The sequence below is a fragment of the Cryptotermes secundus genome, unplaced genomic scaffold (genome assembly GCF_002891405.2).
Source record: "Cryptotermes secundus unplaced genomic scaffold, Csec_1.0 scaffold632, whole genome shotgun sequence".
NCBI lineage: Eukaryota > Metazoa > Arthropoda > Insecta > Blattodea > Kalotermitidae > Cryptotermes > Cryptotermes secundus.
This window is the reverse complement of record NW_019738356.1, coordinates 150,707-163,279: the sequence shown is the minus strand read 5'-3', so window position 1 is coordinate 163,279 and position 12,573 is coordinate 150,707. Positions and strand designations below refer to the sequence as shown.

General features: G+C 40.3%; 1 protein-coding gene across 3 annotated transcripts in view; it reads left to right on the top strand.

Annotated features, from left to right (window-relative positions):
- Positions 1 to 8,472, top strand: part of LOC111870857 (coiled-coil domain-containing protein R3HCC1L) — an 11,539-nt gene extending 3,067 nt beyond the window's left edge. For all 3 annotated transcript variants that reach the window (XM_033754028.1, XM_023863446.2, XM_023863447.2), the window contains 5 exons: positions 325 to 451; positions 1,069 to 2,746; positions 4,570 to 4,825; positions 7,369 to 7,605; positions 8,033 to 8,472. In XM_033754028.1, the coding sequence (XP_033609919.1) occupies positions 325 to 451; positions 1,069 to 2,746; positions 4,570 to 4,825; positions 7,369 to 7,605; positions 8,033 to 8,097 (2,363 nt within the window). In that variant the 3' untranslated portion in view covers positions 8,098 to 8,472. The remainder of the gene's footprint in view (positions 1 to 324; positions 452 to 1,068; positions 2,747 to 4,569; positions 4,826 to 7,368; positions 7,606 to 8,032) is intronic.
- The last annotated feature ends 4,101 nt before the right edge of the window (positions 8,473 to 12,573 follow it).

The following is a 12,573-nucleotide window of genomic DNA, read 5'->3' as shown; positions in this document are numbered from 1 at the left end:
ACTGGTCTAAGTGCATGGGGAAACCCACCCCCTCTAATAATAATAATAATAATAATAATAATAATAGCGTGTTTCATATATTTATCTGATGATGGACCCAGAACTAACCGAAGAAATTTTTTTGGTGTTTCTTTCACTTAAAGGAGGCGATGGAAAATGTTCAGCATGTATATCAGTTTAGTAACATATTCATCAAAACCATTTCAACTTACTTTTATATCATTTTCAGATCTCAAACAACTGGATGGCAAGTAATGTTAGAATTTTGGACTATGGATTCAAGAGAATATATTTTCATTGTGGTTTAATTTCTTCTGTTCTCAGCGAAGACACTTCCAGCAGTTGGTATCTATCGGCCTCCTGCAGCCAGGCGATCAGAAGAACAGATTGCCCCCATAACTGCACAGAGATGCAGTTCACCAGCAGCTGAAACAAAACCTGAAAGAAGAAGGTTAGTTTTTTTTTGTTTGGTTGAAATGGCTGTCGCAGAAAGTGACATGGTGATGAGTGGAGTTCTTTGTCTTCAGCAGGTATCAGGAAGGAGAAAGTTATGTGGTATAAATATTCTCAAATGAGCAGTTGTTGTGGCAGAACATTGACTGTCTCAACTGTTCCTTGTGGTTTGCCACTGGGCTTGAAGGGATTGCATTTGGGAGGTGAATTATGTAAAAAGATGAACATGACTCCCTTACATGTTGACTTTACACAAAGAACTATAGTTCAGAAATTAATTCTTGTGGTAGTGGAAAAGTGACCTCAAAGATACTGATGAGAGCATGAATGAATAATTAAAATTCCAAGTGTTCTCAAGAAAGTGTGGTCTCTTGTTGAACTATAATAACCACAATGTAATGATTCCTGTTTTATGGGCTGTAACACTGTCTGTAGACAGTCACCAACATTTTTGAGGAACCTACTGCTTCTGTTTTTACAGTAGATCAGACTTATACCCTGAAGATGGAGGCAACAGTTTTCTCTGAAATGTTCACTCTAGCATAATCGCAGTGTAATAGCATGAACCTTGTAGTGAACAGGTTAATTTATGATGTAATCTGTTGTTCATTGTAGGCCTGCGAGGCAGCGTCGACCAGACATCCAAGTTTATGTTCCTCGGGCCAAACGTTTGTCAACTAGAGGACAAGACGGAGATGCCTCTTCAACAGCGTCCATATCATTTTGTCAGCAGGTGGGCAGCCGCACACTCTCAGCCCATGGGGACTTATGCTTGAAGACTTCTGCAACATCGCAGAGCTCTGAAAAAGAGCGCAAATCCAGAATGGCAGCAGTTCATTGCAGCAGTGTACCTACAACATTATCAGTAGCTCATTATGGGGACAATATGTCACTGAGGCAAGATTTTGAACAAACACACATGGAAGTCTCAGACTGGGCTAAGAATACAGGCCAGTCTTCAGAATTGAACTGCTTTGTTAGTGATTTGAATTCGGACATGAACGACAGAGAAGTTGACATGGATGTGTGGGGAGTTAGGGCACAGCATTTGTCCTCTGAGGATGTACAATCAGTTTATAGAAAGAATGGTGGGAAACACATGAGAGTGATGGAAAATTCTCAGGTTCAGATTGAGGATGAGGTCGTGGGAAGGAAGTTCATTCGAAGGGATTCTAATAGTTCAGCATTGGAACTGAGTGATAGTAATACTCCAGGTTCTGTTCACACTGAAGATCAGGTTTTTGATGATCATAGTAATATTAAAAATGTTGATAGGATTTTGAAGACTGTGCAACTTCATCAAGGAAAGGATATCTATAGTTCTATACATTCTAGCAGTAACTGTCAGGAATCCAACCTGCAGTCTGTTAGCAAGGAAGAAGAGAGTGACATTGAGCAGTTAATTGATAGTGAAGACTTAAGATCAGGAGATCTCACGGATGATTTTCTAGGTGAAGTTGGTGTTCAGTCAGGTTCTGTACGTAGGAATTCCGAGAGTTCGTCTCCTGGACATAGTAGCCGAGATAGTCCATCGTCGGAAATCGATAATGAAACTCATTCATCAAATTATTACTGTGAAATTAAGAACACAACAAACCGTTTCCAGAGTAAAGTATTAAGCTGTGAACTCAATATCCAAAATCCATCTGAAGGAAACATCTCTCAGGATTCTGGATTTGGTAACAAAAGTCCCGATGTGTCACTAAATTTGGAAGAATCAGATTCAGTGATGAAGACTTCCGATGATAGTGGGGAGTTTCTGAAGTGTTCAGATACACTAGGTGAAAAAATGATTTTTAACAGTAATGACAGTTTTCATGGTAATAAAAATTTAAGCTCAGTAGATGGCAAGAAACATTTTGATGATTCTGAAGAGAGATTGTGCACCAGGAAAGATCTCGTTAGCAACGATTGTCATAAAAAGGATGAGAATGAAGAGTATCGAGTGCAAGAAAAGCCAAATAGGAAAAACAGGAGGATAATCAGTGGTAATGTCATATCAGATGTGTTGATTATCTCAGATCCTGATCCAGTGGCAGACATAACTCCAACATCACAGATTGGTTCCAGTTCAGAGAACTCTTTGTCACCAAATGGTATCGTTAATAAAAAGAAGAAAGTGCGACAGAAAGGAGTTGTCACTGTGGAAAAATCAGGGCCTTCCTTAAGAGAGCATTCAGCTGATAAACAGAAGTCATGTCCATCGCCTGTGAAATTGAATCCAGAGGAATGCACATGGGATATGATGTTTGACGATAATGGGGAATGCCTTGATCCAAAACTGATGGAAGAAGTAAGTAGTCTCTGTCTCTTGTGTTCGATTAACCCTTAGGTGACGAACGGCATTTAAAGTAAACCTTACTGGGTGGATGGAGGATATTTAAATTTTCTTACCAGAAATGCACAACTTTTATAAATTCATTGTAAAAGCAAAGAAAATTAGAATTTCAAAGCAAAAAATTATCGTCATATTCAGAAAAGAAAGTAGTTTTAGATTTTATAAACAGCACAGCAATATTTCAGTGTTTTCGTCTGAAGATCACAATTGTTTTTTTGAAAAACAGCTTAAAAATTTAGAAATACAGAATTTAAAACCGGAAACAAACACTGTGCTCTGTATAAAACATAACTTTTCTATTAAATACTCTACTTTTAATTAATCATGCAGAATTACCTTAGAAATTAAGTTGTGTGTGATAGGCTTCAAAACATCTGTCCACACAAAGCCCGACATCACAATCCTGACAGTGAAATCTCGAGTCACTCCTCCGTCCATGTTTGCTGCATACCACACACCTCCGTGGCATTGATTTCTTTCCAGAAAGAGCAACCCTTTGACTGAGATGTCTTTCATGTAACCTTGGTATGACATTTTGTTCTGCCCAACCATTTTGCACTTTCCTCTCTGTATTGGTGAACTGTTATGGACTGGCATATGCACAAGTACGTATGTGTGTAGGAACAATAATCACGACTCTAAACACAGCCTGAATATATTTCCTCTGGACAGGTTGTATAGACATTTTAGCAAACATAGGCTTCAAAGACCGTACATGTATTTATGTCAAAAGTTACAACTACATTTCATGTACAATGCTAAGTAATTCAATTTTCGATAGAAAACACACGTTCTGCAATCGAAGTCAGAATTATATTGCGTGTGATGCCGCGTATATGTGGCAGTCGGCGATGTTTAAATACCCAGCCGTGCCGCATATAAGCGGCGATCGTCACGAAAGGGTTAAACATTTGCTGCTGTGAGGTGTAATGGTATATGTGTCAGAAATTATAGCCAATGCTGTGGAAATTTTTTTAACTTCTGGTTTTCTCAAATTGTACTCAGCTTGGAATGCATAGTTTTTTTATTATTTTTTTTATTGCTAGTGGGGTGGGACTAAGTCCCTTGTACTGCAGCCACTTCTGACCTGTCATACCAGCCCCAGATGTTATGTGAGGGTGATTGTGGAGCAATTGGGGGAATGAAGATTGGCAAGGGAAACCAAAGTACTCCGAGAAAACCTTCCCCAGTGCCACTTTGTCTACCACAAATCCCACTTGACCAGACCCGGGATCGAACCCGGGCTGCCGCGGTGGGAAGGAACGCATAGTTGGTTGGGGCAGTATGCTATAAGCTGGAAGGTCGTGGGTTTGATTCCTGATGTCGTTGGATTTTTCAGTTGACCTAATCCTTCCAGCTGCAGTATGGCCCTGGGGTTGACTGAGCCTCTAACAGAAATGAGTACCAGGAATCTTGGGGTGTAAGGGGCGGCCGGCGCGTAAGCCTGACAACCTTACTGCCATCTGTGAGCTGATTGTCTAGAAAAATGTGGGAGCCTCGACATCTCGTAACTCTGTGGCCCTTCACAGCCTGTTACCATGATAGCTTTACCTTTTACATTTCTCAGCCCAGAACTATGCATAATTGGTGTTTTTCTGAATGAAATCTGACATCAGACCTGGTCAGGTTGGGTACTCTTACAGTATTAAAAAACATTGTTTGCTGTATGTGAATATAATTCATTCATAGATAGTCTTCGAGTTTTCAAAATTCATGTCATAGCATCTTCATGTGTTTGTACTACTGTTGGTAATGGAGGAAATTTGTGTTTATTGCAGCTTACAAATTCTGTTGGGTCAGTAACAATCGAAAAGCCCCCATCAGATTATCGCAGCTACCAAAGCCGTGTCGAGTTGATAATGAGTGGAGCTGCTGATGACGAGTTTTCTCATGTGCTGGAGATCTACAGCTTTCCTGCTGAATTTAAAACACATGACCTATATGCTGTGTTCTCCCCCTACATGAAAGGAGGTTTCGAGATTAAATGGGTTGATGATACACATGCGCTGGGTGTGTTCAGCAGTGCTCTTGTTGGTAAGTTTGATGTGGAGGTGGATGAATTTTGTTTACAGCTAAGACTGTTTGAAAGTCCAGTGTTATCTGATCCACTCCCCTTTGACACTATAGACCCAATTTGAGCCTTGGCCTAACTCCATGAAACTCCCCATTTCACTTCGGTTTACTAGATCTTAGACATTTTGTAGGACTCCTTGGGCGGGTGATCAGCTCGTTGCAAGGCCTCTACCTGTACACAAACACTAAATATCCATGCCCTGAGTGAGATTTGAACCCACAATTATTTAACATAATCATAGTGACCAGAAAGATGGTATGGATAGTTCCGTATGTTCATTGAAAGTTATTAAACGTGTACATCTTTTCAGTGTCTGGAGAAATGTTGGAAGGAAAAGATCCCAAAGAATTGAAAAATTGTTCATGTCATACTATAAAGTCAAACAGAGACATGGGTGTGAAGATTCCCATCTTCTGGGATGTGACATGATGTATCTATTTTTGATTTAACAATGTTGTCGGTAGCTCAGACTATGTAGCCACGAATGATAGGATGAATAGTGAATAATGATTTGGGAAGGGACTGAGGAAAACCACAGAAATTCTCAGTCAGGATAGCAGGTCTCTGGGCTGAGATTGAAACCTGAGATCTCCCAAATACAAAAGAGGAGTACTGACCACTCAACTGTTTTGTTCGCTTTGGGTGGTTGCGAATGTTTTGTGAGATAAATTACCTAGGATTGAACACGTGGCAGCAGATGGAATTACTTGATATAAGAATTGCACTTCACTAACATGAATTAGGATTAATGAAGAATGTAACCTTGTTTTATGTTGGATTTGAGATTCTCACAGAAGTGTCAATGATCGGTACAGTCCTCTGAATTGTAACTGCTTATGTCAGAGACAGCCTGACGTTACGGAGTAAGATATTGCCTTGATCTTCAGGGTTGAAGAGTGAATGAAGCAAGAAACCAGCATAAGTAGGTGGTGGCTTGTTGGTTTCTTGCTTGACTTACTCCTTGATGTTGTGGCATATTCCTTCAAAATGTTGGCTTCCCTACAAACCGTAAGGCGTTATAACCCAGAAGACTTCACTCTTAGTCATGTTAATTGTTAAATGTTAATTTAACATGTTAAATTGTTAATTGTTAATGTTAAATTCCAAAAGTAAGGTCTCCTATGTTTGAAAATATAAAATAAACATTTATTTTCAATTTTGGATACATCAGTTGAATCTTGAACATGTACTCATTTCTCTACATAATCGCCATTTCGGTCGATGCATTTTTGTAGGCGCAGTGGCAGTTTTTGTATGCCCATGTCATACCAGTTCACCTCCATGCTGTTCAGGAAACTTCGAACCTCAGCTTTCACCTCATCGTCGTTGTTGAAGCGCTTTCCAGACAAATGTTCTTTCAACTTTGGAAAGAGATGGTAGTCACTGGGCGCCAAGTCCGGACTATAGGGTGGATGGGTGATGATGTTCCATCCAAACTGTTGCAGTTGAGCGACGGTTTGTCGGGCAGCATGGGGGCGAGCGTTATCGTGGAGAATGCTTACGCCCTTGCTCAACATCCCTCTTCTCCGGTTCTGAATCGCCCGCCTGAGTTTTCTCAGTGTCTCACAATATCTCTCAGCGTTTATTGTGGTCCCAGTTTCCATAAAGTCAACCAACAATACCCCGTTTCGATCCCAAAACACAGTTGCCATGACTTTACCGGCAGACTGTGTTTGCTTGAATTTTCGAGGCTTAGGCGAAGAGGAATGCCGCCACTGACGTGATTGTTGTTTTGTCTCAGGTGTGAAGTGGTACGCCCAGGTTTCGTCGCCTGTGACAATTGAATTCAAGAAGTTGTCCTTTTCGTCAGCATAGCGGCGAAGAAATTCACGGGAAGAGTCAACTCTCTGCCGTTTGTGGTCTTCCGTGAGCATTCGCGGGACCCATCTTGCGCACACCTTCCGATAATTCAACTTCTCTGTCAAAACCCGATAAATGGTGGTTCGGGAAACCTCGGGAACCGAAATGCAGAGATCATCGAGTGTGATGCGCCTATCCTGACGCATGACTCGCTCAATCTTCGCGACTGTCTCGTCAGAAATTGACGGTCTCCCAGTTCTTTTTTCGTCGTGTATTGCAGTACGACCAGATTCAAACTCCCTACACCACTTGCGGACGTTCTTTATGTCCATGCACGACTCGCCATACACTTCCACCAATTGACGATGAATTTCAATTGGTTTAGTCCCTTTTGCGTTCAAAAACCGAATAACTGCGCGAATCTCACACTTCGCGGTTTTAGTAATCGGGAGCTCCATTTCTAACGGCAACCGTGCCAAGACTGAGCGTCCTAGCTACGTGCGCGCATGCTTGGTGGTATTGGGGGGAGTGGGGGAAGCAACGAATGCAACAGGGTTGCCAACAGCCGCACGAAAAATTACCCAGCGCTTTGGAGACCTTACTTTTGGAATCAGCTATGTTTATATGTTTATGTTATATGTATATGAATGTTTATATGTGAGTTTTTACACTGCAAAAATGCCACATATGTTTATTCTTGCAGCTGCTGAAGTTCTGGCAACAGATCATCCTTTTGTTAAAACACGACCTCTGCATGAAGCGACTCCTGAGTCTCGGATGAAAGCTCGTAGATCAGCAGAGTTTCTGCAGCCATATCGTGCCCGGCCAGAGACATGTGCTGCTCTTGCACGCAGACTTGTTACTGGCGCTCTTGGTGTGCGGCTTAACACAACACGTGAAGAGCGAGAAGCAGAGCGCAAACTCCTCAGAGAAGCGAGAGGTAATGTCTGTTTTGCACCCTTAGGAATCCAAGTTAAAGTTTCCCTCTCATTTAGTTTTATGCTTATTTTGGTGTATGTCTTCCACAGATGTTAAGTGAAGAAGGGTACTGGATGGAGGTAAGTGGTCAATTTCACGCCCCAGCCACTTTACCTCCAGGGAAAGGGCCCCTAGTACTCATAGGGCAGGAGGCTGGGTGGGTCCCAGAGTTGGACTGGATGAGGCAGAAAAGAGAAAAATCTGTTGCCTCTACCAGTAATCTTTGTCTGTCCAGCCTGTGGTGAATAGAAAATTTCTTGCTCATGCTGGGAATCAAACCCCAGTTCCTTGGTCATCCAGTCTATAGCCTAGTCACTACACTGACTGAGCTATTCCATTTCCACAAGAAAGAAGGTAACTAATGCATTTACTTTTCTTTTACTTTGCAGAGAAGAAAAAATTAGCGGCAAGACAGAGAGATCAAGCATGGGAAGGTACACTGGGTGAGAAGTGAGCAATTTGACTGACCATGAGAAGTATTTATATGCACCATACAATATGTTATAATATTACAGTAATTTTATAATTGTTATGTAGTATGAGTAATTTGTATTGTTTACATATATACTAAACAGATTTTATTATTGTGATCCTACAATTCAACATGAACTGTTCTATGTCAATCATGTTTTGTTTCAATTATAATTTCTTTTAAATTTTATTTTGGAAGAATCATTGAATAGTGATGTCTTTTGACATTTCTGACACTTTTCTAACTTGTTGAAATGAAGTTTGTATTTTCTTGTGCCTGATATTTTAGTGATTGATAACTAAATCATTTTATTTGGTATGTCCTGTTGGTGACAAATTACAGTTGTCCCTGTACGTAGGTCAGTCAAAAAGTTCCCGGAATTCCCCTGCAGATGGAGAATGAGCAATAAGATAGTGCACACACTGTTGTGGGAAGCTCAACGTGTCTGCTCGCAGGTGCAGCAGGTCTGGACAGGTTTCAGTGTGCAATGTCGTTACTGTTCTGTTTGATTTAGATGTGAGTGTTGGTCATTCGGCACAGTGTTACAGTTCGAACAGCGTGCGAACATCAAGTTCATGTGCAAATTGGGAAAATCTGCTTCACAGTCGCTATTGGGCCTGCAGGAAGTTTATGGTGATACTGCACTAAAGAAATCCGCAGTTTACAACTGGTTACCCAGTTTAAGAATGGGCAGGAGATGTTAGGGGATGACCAGTGCAGCAGGAGACCTTTGACATCCAGAACTGAAGAAATGATTGGAAAGTGCAACTGATTTGATGTGATCGAAGAATGACCATCACAGAGTTGGAGAAAGAAGTTGGTACTGTTACTGGCCATTTCTACATGCAAGTTTCACAGAGGTTGCGCAATGCGGTTCGGAGGAAGCGGCGTGACAGGTGGCAGGGACAGCCGTTTCTGCATCACGATAACACACCGAGCCACACATCGCTTGTCGTGCAGCAATTCCTTGCCAAGAAAAACATTCCTGTCATCGCTCAACAACCGTACTCTCCGGATCTCGCTCTGAGTGACTTTTGGCTGTTCCCTACTCTGAAAATTGGCCTCAAGGGGACATGTTTCCCAAGCATTGAGGACATCAAATCGAATGCAATGGCTGAGCTCCAGAAGATTCCAAAAGAAGCCTTCCACCACAGCTTCCAACAATGGCAGGATCAATGGAGCATGTGTGTGTGTGCGTGCAAGGGTCCTACTTTGAAGGTGATTAAGTAAGCATTGCCATATGTCCTACCATTAGAGTGCTGTACCACCATTCCGGGAACTTTTTGACTGACCCTCCTACTTAATTATCACACCATGAAGATGTGTATAACAGTAAAAGACACAGGCATTCAGCAGAATGTAGAATTTTGTTGCATTAAATTTTATTTTTTTTTTAATTTGGCATCTGAAAATAAAGATTTAATCTTTCCACAAGTAAAGCTTTGCTACAGAAACCTACTGTTTTATAGAGATCTAATAAACATTTCTTGAACATTGTGTAGGAAAAGTTTTGATAGTGCCAACAGGAAATAATATAGTTTTATTCTTATCTGTTCATAACATCCAGCAGCAGTAGTGAGTGCCCAGCTGTGAAGTAATTGTGTTGTTCAGGTGTTGATGTTTCTGTGATCTAATTTTTATATTTGAGGATCAACATTTTAATTCTTTGTTACATGTGTGTCAAGTGAAAAAAAGTTTGATAAATGTTATGTTTATTTTAGTGTATAATTATTAGTATTATTATGGCTAGTGCAAAATATTTACAGTTGTAAATAATATTTGATTAAATTTAATTTATCCTTTTTTGTCTTGTTTTGATGTCAGTTGATAAGTGTTCTGTGACACTCAGTCCTGAGCCAAGGTTCTATGTGACACATTGGACTTATTTTTCAAGGGAGGTAAAAGATTTTAATAAAATGATATAAAATTAAAATTCTGTTAGGTAATAGTCAATGCATGAAAACACAGATTTAGAACTTAGTTGAGTGGTGAATCTACCCACATCTCTGGCCTCATATACATGAAGTTGAGAAAGAAATGCTGTGTAAGGTACACAGTGTATGCAACTGACTATAATGAAAACATAGCTCTTTTATAGAATGGACAAGATAAAAACATTTTTGTTTCATATTGCTCAACTTTCACTTGTCTGGGGGTGAACAAGTAATGAGCCTTAGGCATTTGACACCAAGTCTTCAGCATCTCCGATATCTGAACCATTAGGTATCGGATTCTCCATTGTAACAAGAAGATTTTGATTTCTCTGTTCAGCAGGTTGATTTAATCCTTCTGCTATTTTGTCTGAGGTTGGCCAATTACTGATGCTTTGTCTAGAATCTAGAAATGAATAGCAAACAATGTAGACCTTGATTGTTTGCTATTCATTTCTTTGCCGTGAAACGCTGCAGACTGCTAAAAATGGTTGGGCTGACAGGTAACCAAACAGTAGAGTTGTTGGATGGGAACGTGTTAACTAGGAATGCAATACAAAAAAAGAAACCCCTGGTTTTAGTACGGAAGCAAATTATACCGACTGAGTGACTGCCACTTGTCGGCGAAGTTAGTGCCAACTTTAGCAGATAGAGGGTGTCGCGTGGTCAGCGCAACGAATCCCCGCGGCAGTTAATTTTGGTTTTCTAGACTGGAACTAGCAGTATAATATTCCTTTTAACTTTCGGACCCTTTATGTAATGTTCCCAAGCACTGGAAATAGGAAATGCATCAGACTAATGTTTCATGGCCACAATAAGTTTTGTTTAAATATATCTTTATTATATAGGATTTGTCATTTTCACAGCAGTGATTAAGAAGAGTTCAGTCTTTTTGGAGATAATGTCATGTAGCCTCCACCTTCAGAGTTGAGGAGCAATCCAAGGCAAGAATCCAGCATGAAATGGGTAACAAGCCATATCTAGTGAGAAAGTTGTACTTCATAGTATGATCATCTGGGTTGACACTATGTAATCTTGTAGGGGGTAACAATGTATTGGAGGAACATACTGCCTTCCTCTAATCCAAGGGTCTCCAAACTACGGCCCGCGAAAGAATTGTGCAGAAATGTGCCAATTGAACTAATTTTCCAATGAGTACTGGTAAAAAAAATACTTGTTCAGAGATTTCAAATTTATTAATTAAGATTGTGTTTAAAATATATTGATATTCCATATTATGTTAATAATATTATTCACAATTTTACTAATTCTGGACCATATACTATGCGGTATTTCTTTGTACTTGTTCGGCCTCGATCGGCAGTGTCACTTTGTGGCAATGTAGGTAGCGCGAGCAGTTTGTTACTAGCTGTCTTGTGCACAAGACTTCTTGCAGTTGTGCAGTATAATTGTAACTGATCATCATCACCTCAATTTAATCAGATTTTAAGAATGCAAAAGTGCAGTATAATTGTAACTGATCATCATCACCTCAATTTAATCAGATTTTAAGAATGCAAAAAGAGTTCTATCATTCACATTAATTGTTTTATTATAATTTGTGATGAAAATATGAGCATTTGCTGCTACTGCCTGTTGTCATTAATATACGATAATTTATTCTCACGTACTTTGTATTTAGTTTATGAAATTCTGTGCTTTCTATAAAACTCATATACCCAGAGTTATTGATTTCTCATTTTATCTGGCCCGTTGAAAGTGCTTAATTACCTAATGTGGCCCGCGTTTCGAAAAGTTTGGAGACCCCTGCTCTAATCTAATACACTGCATATCTTTCCTAATTGAGCAGTAGGCCTTTTTTGAAGTCTTATAAATAGCTGACTCTCATTTCTCTCAGGTATGTAGTAAGTATGTCTTGACCTTAACTGGATTAATCAGTAGTTTATTGTAGGATCTGAGGTTTTCATGGCGGTGACTGAAGAATGCTGTCTTCTGGGATGTGGTGCTGTGTAGATCTTGTGTTGGTAGCCACTTGCTCACAATAGTTCCTCGCTTATGGAATTTTGTAGTTGGTTGAGGCACTATGCTACAAGCTGGAAGGTGGCAGGTTCAAGCCCTGATGAGGTCATTGAATTTTTTTCAATTGACCTAATCCTTCCAGCCACACTATGGCCCTGGAGTAGATTCAGCCTCTAACAGAAATGAGTACCAGGAATCTTCTTGGGGGGGTAAAGGGCAGCTGGCGCATAAGGCTGATAACCTTACTGCCATCTATGAGCTGATTGTCTAGAAAATGTGGGAACCTCAACATCTCACAACCCTATGGGCCTTCACGGCCTGTTACAGGGATACATTTGGAAAAAAAAGATGGAGGTGATGCATTCCTCCGAAACGTCAGTTTACAGAAGATCTACTTGGCGCCACATCCCAGAAGATTGCATTCTTCAGTAGTTGATTGGTTACTTCATAATGTATAATGAACATCCACAATAACAGCTACAGTAGTTTTGTCTGTCCTTGTACTATCCGTGTCAGTTTTCACGAGTTTTCACTCATGTGGGCTGGT